The sequence below is a fragment of the Pteropus alecto genome, unplaced genomic scaffold (assembly GCF_000325575.1).
Source record: "Pteropus alecto unplaced genomic scaffold, ASM32557v1 scaffold245, whole genome shotgun sequence".
NCBI classification, from domain to species: Eukaryota; Metazoa; Chordata; class Mammalia; order Chiroptera; family Pteropodidae; genus Pteropus; species Pteropus alecto.
The window spans coordinates 237,977-247,188 of NW_006436669.1; the positions used below are offsets into that span (position 1 = coordinate 237,977).

Sequence of the window (9,212 nt, forward strand, 5' to 3'; positions counted from 1 at the left end):
CTTACAGGTGACTTTGGCTTAAGGGCTCACCATTGGTCCAGCCAAACTTTTGTTGGAACCACCCTGTAGTCTAGAGGTTCTCAATGCATAATTTTCCTTTCTGCACAGTTGTCAGAGCTGCATCATGGTCTAACATCTACATCTTAGGCATTCTGGGGAGATGGGTCCCAGGCATGAAAATTTTAATAAATTTTCACTTTTATTTTTGATATTTACTTCTTGATTAAAAACCATTGTTTTATAACCGAAGTCCTTTTGGACCTCAGTTACTGTAGCATCTTTGTAAGTACACACTTTTAATCTCAAGATGCTATTATGCAATTTGCTAAAAAGACAATAATACAAATGAAGAAGTTTCGATTTTGGGAACAAGTAAAATCATGTAAGTATGAGAAGGGGGAGAAGGCTATTAGAAGAGGGGTTTATACCAACTATAGATAAGTTAGACAACATATAGGAAAGAATATGGCACACTATACTCCTACAGAATGAAACCAATATAAACATCTATGAGGGAAAAATTACCTCATATGTCGTAGTGAGATTCTGCAGAATTTGAGCTTGCCTAGAGGTTCTAGGAAGAGCAGATATAACCTGGCCACTGGAAAAAATAAAACAGAATTTTGATGTTAAATAAAAAGTAAAAATGAGATAAATTATACTGGGAGGGACTTTGAGATAATTATAAAAAGGAAACAAACTCGAAATGTTAAAAGGAAAGAGGATTTTGCTAAAGACTAAGTGTAGTGTTAAAAAGAGAACATCCACTCACTCTTTCTGCTCCTAAGCAATTGCAAAATAAACAGCTCTCTTGAATGAGAGTCAGCTTGCAGAGTGCTTACTTTTTTTCTCCGTGTGTGTGTATTTTAAAAATTAAATATTGATGCATAAGGGAATATTTATGCTAAAATTAGTTTATTACATAATAAAAGGAATGCCTGTGAACCCATTACCCCACTAAACAAATATAACTTTATTGGTGTCCTCGAAGCTCCCCACCATACCCTTCTGCCACACCCCCAACAGTATCCACTACCCTAAATTTCGACTTTGCTCATTCCCTTGCTTTTCTTTATAGTATGGACTATAACACATGTATGGATTCTTGTACATGCGGATTCTTAAAATATCTTTAGATTTGCTTTATCTAACCCTACAAAATGGTATACTATATACTTTCTTCAGTATCTTTCCACTTAACATCGTATTTTCAAGATTACATTTGTGTTGAAGTATTTTGTCATAGTTCACGTGTGCAAGAATTTGTCTGCAAGTGGAATTGCTATTTCTTGAGAGTATACACTATTTTAATTTCATGAGATAGTGTCAAATTATTTATCAAACTTTTTGTATCAATTTATATTCTCACCCATAGTGGAAAAGATTTCCTATAGCTCCTCCTCTTTGCTAACACTGATGCTATCTGACTTTAACTTTTTCAATCTAATGGTTGTGGAATGGAATCTTCTTTGGATTTTAATTTTAATTTTTTGATTTACTGATGAAGTGTAGTTATTTCCCTTAGATTTTTTTTTTTTGTGACAGTTGGCCAGTATAATTTCTTTCTGTAGGCTAGATACTAACTCTTTTCAGTTATGTGTACTGAAAATATCTTCCACCAGTTTGTTTGTCTTTTCTCTTTCTTAATGATGCATTTTTATTCATCATCTCCTACTGGGTTTGTGCTTTTGTGTGTGTGTTAAGAACTCTTTCCAGATATGCTTCTTTTCTTTTTAATTTTTATATTTTTATTTTCCTCAATGATAGTTGACAAACAATATTATATTAATTCAGGTACACAATATAGTGATTAGACATTTATATAACTTATAAATCTAGTACTCTGATAAATCTAGTACCCATCTGACACCATACATAGTTATTACAATATTATTGACTATATTCCTTACACTATCCTTTATATTCCCATGACTATTTGTAACTACCAATTTGTACTTCTTAATTCCTTTTCCTTTTTTACCCACCCTCCCAACTCTGCTCCCATCTGGCAACCTCCAAAACATTCTCTGTATCTACGAGTATTTCTGTTTTGTTTTTTTTGTTTGTTTTGTTCTTTAGATTCCACATGTAAGTGAAATCATATGGTATTTGTCTTTCTCTGCCTGACTTACTCCACTCAGCACAATACCCTTTAGGTCTATCCATGTTGTTGCAGATGGCAAGATTTCATTCTTTTAATTTTTTTTATGGGTAAGTAATGTTTCATTGTATATATGTACCACCTCTTCTCTATCCATTCATCTATCGATGGACACCCAGGTAGCCACTGTATCTTGACCATTGTAAATAATGCTTCAATGAACATATGAATTCACATGTCCCTTCAAAGTAGTGTTTTGGGTTTCTTCGGATAAATACCCAGAAATGGGATAACTCAGTCCTTCTGTGTCTCTTGTTATAGCCTTTGTTTTAAAGTCTACTTCGTCTGGTGTAAGTAGTGCTATATCTGCTTTTTTATTCGTTTGTTTCCATTTTCATGAAACATCTTTTTTCATCCCTTTACTTTCAGGTTATTTGTGTCTTTTGATCTGAAGCGAGTCTCTTGTAGGCAGTATATGTGAAAGTCTTGTTTTCTTATCCATCCGGCCACACTTTCTTTTGACTGGAGCATTTAATCCATTGACATCTAAAGTAATTGTTGCTAGATATGTAGTTATTGCCATTTTATTATTCATATTTTTGATACTAGCTTGGTGGCGATAAACTCCTTTAGCTTTTTCTTGTCTGGGAAGCTTTTTATCTGTCCTTCAATTCTAAATGATAGCTTTGCTGGGTAATCTTGGTTATAGGTTCATTTAAGCTTTTAATCCATTTGGAAATTATTTGTTTGAGTGCAGTGTAAAGAAGAGAGTGAGTTCTTCTTAGCATTACTTTTTAATCATTAATACTTTCCTCAGGGATCAGCTATGTCAATTCTGCTATATATAAGGTCTCATACTTTTTTTGCAGAGACAATGCTGGTTCATCACACAATTTCCTCTTCTTGGGCACACAAAAACCCCGCATTTCTCAGCCTTTTAAATGGTTGCATTGAGACCAGGTGCCTGAGTTCTCAACAATGGGAATGTGTGTGTGAATAATATGCCACAATTAAGAGCAAGTGGGAGTCTTCACATGCTTATGTTCCCTCTCAACCTATGGCTAGAAGCAAAGAACTCCGAGATATGGAGTGGGAAAATGGAAGAAGCCCAGATCTCCAAGTTGCAGGAGAGCACCAGGGAGAGCCCTGTGACCTTCATCAACTGGTGAGCTAAACAAGAAATAAAACTTGGTTGTGGCAAGTAAAACTGCTTCAGGGTGAACTAGATATTAGAGTATAATCAAGGATTACCCTCACTAATATAGTGTGGTTTCTTTCTTGGCTCTCTATTATGTTCCATTGATTTACTTGTTTAGCCTTGTGCCTAAACAACTCATCTTTGTGACTGTAGCTTTATATTAAATCTTAACACCCTATAGGAAAAGCTCCTGCTTCTCCTCTCCCTTACCTATTTCTTTTTAAAAATATCTTCTTGGTTTGGTCCTCTGTTTTTCCATACACATTTTGAAAATCAGCTTGTCATGTTCCATGAAAAATTTTGGATTGTGATTATAATTATATTGAATCTATAGATCAATAATTTGAAGAAAACTGACATCCTGATGATTCTAAGTCTTCTTGGTCAATAGAGTAGATATGTCTATTGGTTTGGGTCTTCTTAAATAGCCTTCAAAAAGTTTTATAATTTTTATCCATTAAGGTGTTACATATTTTTATTATATTTATTCTAGCAAATTTGTTTTTTCTTTTGTACATTGCAACTTTTAATATTCAATCTCTTAATTCTTTCTTGCTAGGATATAAAAATGAAATTGATTTTTAGATATTGATTTTTTATCTGGCTCTTTTGGTAATTTTGATCATTTTAATGTGGATATTTTTGGGTTTTTTCTTTGCAAGTAATCATTACAACTGCACATATTAAGTTTTGCTTCTTTCATTTCAATGCTTATAGAGTTCTCCCCCCTTACTGTATTGGCTAGGACCTACAATACAGTATTGAGTAGAAGTGGAAATAAAATGCATGATTCATAATTTTTAAGGAAAACTTTCTAACATTTTACCATTAGAATACTTGTTGTAGTGTTTTGGTAGGTGCCTTTTATCAGGTCAAGAAGTTTCCTTCTGCTCTGTGATATGAGTTTTTATCATGAACGAGTGTGGATTTCATCATATTTTTATGAGAAGAGCACAAAGTTTTCTGGTTTAATCTCTGAATGTGATGAATTACATTAATAGTTTTTTTTAAGTCAACACTTGGTTTAATTTTTTTTTTTTTTACCTTTGCTTTGTCATATTTCTTTCTGCCTTGCAATGCTTGCTAAGGCCATGAGGAATGGTTAATGATTCTTGCAAAACCAAGGTAATAGATTAATGTGAATAAACATGGATCAACATTATTTTCACATATCACTTAATAGAAATAATTTCTTAATAAATTTTCTCTTACTTGCAACTCTTTATCCATTTTTGATAGTGAGGAAGATTTGGGTAAAGAGAGAATGAAAACAGTAAGGTGAGGAATTGCAGATATATGTGGAATCTGTTAACAGCAAAGGCATTCTCAAGTTTCTAGTTTACCTCTAAGTAATTATTTTATTTAAATTAAGATTAAGCTATATTGATGGAATTTGCCAGAAAGGGGCCTATTTAACTTTAAATGGTTTTTCTTTTATTTTTGGACAAATACTGCTATTAAAATATGATTATAAATATTTTATAAATATTAAGAAAGAAAATGTTTTGCTTTTGCTTTATTTAAAACTAATCTTAGACTTTGCCTCCAGTCAGGATGGAGAAACAAGAACCTCCTGCCTGAAACCAAAAAGCTGGCCTATCTATACAAAATAATACACTTAATACATTGAATATCAGCAATAGGATTACTAAATGCAATATTGTATGCTAGATTGGATCCTGGAACAGAAAAAGGATATTAGTGGAAGAATCGGTGAGATCTAAATAAAGTCTGGAGTTTGGAGTTTGGTTAATATTAATGAACAATGCTTTTTTCCCCTTAGTTTTAACAAATGTACCATGGTACTATGACATGCTAACCTTAGGGGAGACTGGGTGTACAGGAACTCTGTAACATCTCTGCAACTTTCTACAAATTAAAAAATATTCCAAAGAAATTAAAAAAAAAAAAAGACTGTGCCAAGAGCTCTGGAAGCATAAAAGAGGTTATAATAACTTCTGCTTGTCATTATTGGAAAAGGATTTATAAAAGAGATGATTGGGTAAGTAAGAGTGTATATGGGCACAATGATGGGAAACAAAGGGTCACTGTTGAGGAAATGGCAAGATGTTCATTATTGCCAAGTATAGGATAGAATAGTAGGTAAACATAAATGAACTTGGAAACTTATGTTAGACTTTCTCTAGAGAAAGTTTTGAATGCATGCTGAGAAATATGGTCTTTATTTTGTAGGCAATTAGGAGTTAGGAAAGTGACATCATTTGACTTGTGATTTATAAAAATAATTTTGATAGCGGGATGGAAGATGGTTTTATTTTGGAAATCCTGATTAACAGACTACAAATTTTGGAAATAAGCCTTTAGAGAATTTGTTATCAGAAGAGTGGATCCTAGTACAGTTTTAGCATAAACTATTCAACTGGTGCTTAAAGATATATGCTCAAGAGTATGTATTACAGGATTATTCATAGTAACAATAACAGGAAACCATATGAATGCTTATCAGTAATAGAATATTGATATTGTCTCCACATTCTATAATGTTTTATAATCATTTTAAAGAATGATTTAGATTTATTTTTGTTAACTTGGGAGAGATTTACATGATGTATTATGGGAGAGAGCAAGTGGAGAACTTTATGAAATATTATCTATTTTTTATAAAAATAAATTAGAAAAAGGAAAATTATATATATTAAATGCAGGAGAAAATTATGAATGAATACATAGTACATTATTAACATTGATTTGGATGGTGAAGAATGGCAATTGAAAGATTGGGCAGATACGGGAAGGGAGAAGCAAATAAGATTGTTGAGAGAAATAGATGAAAAGACGATCACTAAAATGTTAACGACATTTTCTCAAAGTGATGAAATTTCAGCATTTTCCCTCCTAATTTTATGCTTTTTTATATTATTTACTTTTTAAATTAAAAAAAAAATACTTATTGTACTTAAAAAAAAATACTATTAAAAAGCTACTCTGACTGTGAAAAAGCCACTACTGAGCTTCTCATGATGCTGTGACCCTTGTACTAGAACATTACTTATTGTTTTCAAACGTCTTCTGAGCCCATCAGTGAGGCAAAGTTACCCAGTGGGTTTTCTAGCTTTTCATAGTATTTTCAATAAAAAATATGTCTTTTTTTTTAATCTTCTTTTTTTTTTCACCATCTGCCACAAGAGTTCTGACATTTCTAGTTGACTTAGTACAGGCCATTGTCTTCTCTAAGCTTCCAAAAACCATCCTGGCAGCAGTTGGCACCACCTCTCAAAGATTTAACGTTAAATCCTGTATTATGAGTGAGTGTACCCCTTTAGGGATATAGTCTCTTTCTTTTATTAATATATTCAGCACTTCCACAGCCAGATAATGTCATGACTTAATCCTAGCTATTGGTTTGGAGGCTGGGTGGGGAAGTGGGAGTAGACTCTAATGGCTGACAGTAGGAGTAGGAGATGACATTAGAGAACTGAATTTTCCAGCAGCAATTGGGGTGACAAGATTGCTATACAATAGAAGCCAACTGGCAGTGCTTAACCACATGTTAACAAGTTGGGTACAAATATTGTAATGAGCAGCAAGGTCAGAGTGGCAGCCAGAGAAACATGACATTCAAATGCTATAGAGTTAAAAAGAACACAGAGTTCTTAGGGGCAAGAGAGATGGGCAGCCAACAATGATATTGCTCAATCTCTATCATCAAAATAAATCAAGAATGTGTGAGAGAGGCTAAGGACAGATATCCTAATCAAAAATCACAATCCATTGTCCAGTTTTCACATCTGGGCCAGTTCTTAGAACCAGAATTTCTTGCCTGAAGGAAGAATCAAGTGCCTACTAAGAAAGATCCTGCAACAGTGTAGAAAGGCGGTATGATCATGACTTCCTCAGTTGGTTCCAAAAGGGACCTATGACAACTTACTCAGGGAACCCCACATATTAGATCTTTGGGATGCTGCATCTAAGTTGACATTGAAACCTGGAGATCTGGAGTCCTAATGTAAGTAAGTTTAGCTCATAGTACACACACTTTGGTCCCTGGATCCCTCCATGATCATGTCTATGGTTGCCAAATGTATACTTGAATTGAACATATTTGGTAGTTGGCAGAACCTTCATATTGGTTCTTTGACTATAAAATAAGATCTATTATAGCAGGAAAAGCTATAGGTGAAACTGTTCATCTGCTAGCCAAGATAGTGGAATTAAAAAAAAATGTATCTGGGGGAAATGGCAGATACCAGTATCACTTTTAAAGACTTAAAGATGCAGTGATAGTGGTTCCCATCTAATCCACTTTCAATTCACTTGTCTGGATCCCACAAAAACCAGACAGATCCTAGAAAATGACAGTGAACAATCAAACTCAACCAAGTAGGTAGGACTCAATGTGGTATCTTTGCTGGGAAATACCTCAGGTATGTGGTATTCAGCTGCTGAGCTGGCCATATCGATCATAAAAAAATGTGTCAGAAACAGTTCACATCTACTTGGGACAGACACCAATGTATATCTATAGTCTTGCTTCAATTTAAATTAACTTGTTCACTAACTGTAATAACATAAAGAGAAGTAGCCTGTATGGATACTTCAGTCCACTATATCAATGACATCATATGAATCTTGGGTAAAATAAGCAAGAAGTGCAAGTGCGTTGGAGGTTCCAGTAACACACATGTACTCCCAAGAGTGGGAGATAAATACCGCAAAGATTTAGGGCCTGCCACACTAGGAAAATTTTAAGGGTCTAGTGGTCTTGGATAGGTTGAGAAATCTCCTCTCAAATAAAAGACAAATTATTACATCTCGACCACCCTTGCTGAAGAAGGGAGCACAATTCCTTGTAAGTCTCTTAGAATATGATAGCCTCTCTTGGAAATACTGCTTCAACTCATATATTAGATGACATGAAAAACTAGCATTTTGTGAGAGAACCAGAGCAGAAATGTTCAGGATGTGGTGCAAAAGCCCTGACACTTGGGCCAAGCAGCCTGGTATACCATATGGGATTAGAGGCATCTGTAGTAGAAAAAGATACTGTTTGGAAGTTTTGGCCTGTGATAGGAGAATCACCAAGTAGTCACCTAGAGCAAGGCCATGGAATCTGCAATGGAGACTCATACACTTTTGAGAAAAAGTTCCTGGCTGCTACTGGGCCCTAATAGAATGGAATGCCTGACCCTGGGACAACAAGTAGCCATGGGGCTAGCCTCACCTACTATGAGCTGGACTCAGTCATACTCACTGTAGTAGGCAAAATAATGTCCACGTCTTATTCCCCAGAACCACTGAATGTTACCTTACATAACAAAAGTGACTTTGCCAATGTGGTTAAGGATTTTGAGGTGGGATATTATGTTAGATTATCTCAATATTTTCCCAAAGATGCTTAAAAGTGGAAAAAGGAAACAGAGGGAGATTTGACCTAAGAAAAAGTCAGAGTGATTCAGTGTGAAAAGGACTTGACCTGCCTTTGCTGGCTTTGAAGATAGAGGAAGCGGCCATAAATTAAGGAGTAAGAGTGTCCTCTGAAGCTGGAAGAAGTAAAGAAATGGATTCTCCCATAGAGCCTCCAGAAAAGAACACAGCCATGGCTGACACCTTGATTTTAGCCCAGTGAGACCGATTTTTAATTTCTGAGCTATAGCAATGTAAGATGATAAATTTGTATTGTGTTATGTCAATAATTTGTGGTAATTTGTTACATGGCAATGGGGAATATCTACTCACCATGTCATGAGGTTAGGCAGGCCCTCCTGTAGACCATCATAAGATGAAAGTGGTTTATCTATGATCATCCACAGGCAGGGCCAGGGGACACAGTGAGGTGCATGAGAAGGTGCCCCAGACCCATGTGTCATCCATTACTATTGCACCAATGACTCTGTCTAAACTAAGCTATATACTAATAATGACATACGAAGGTCCTTTATGAACAGTTCATGA

The 9,212-nt window shown here is 34.8% G+C and overlaps 1 protein-coding gene across 1 annotated transcript in view; it reads right to left on the reverse strand.

The window, feature by feature from the left end:
• The window catches only part of CPB2 (carboxypeptidase B2), a 41,353-nt gene that overhangs the window by 30,224 nt on the left and 1,917 nt on the right, over positions 1-9,212 (reverse strand). Inside the window, exon 2 of the mRNA XM_006913490.3 lies at positions 526-601. Coding sequence (XP_006913552.1) covers positions 526-601 — 76 coding nt within the window. The remainder of the gene's footprint in view (positions 1-525; positions 602-9,212) is intronic.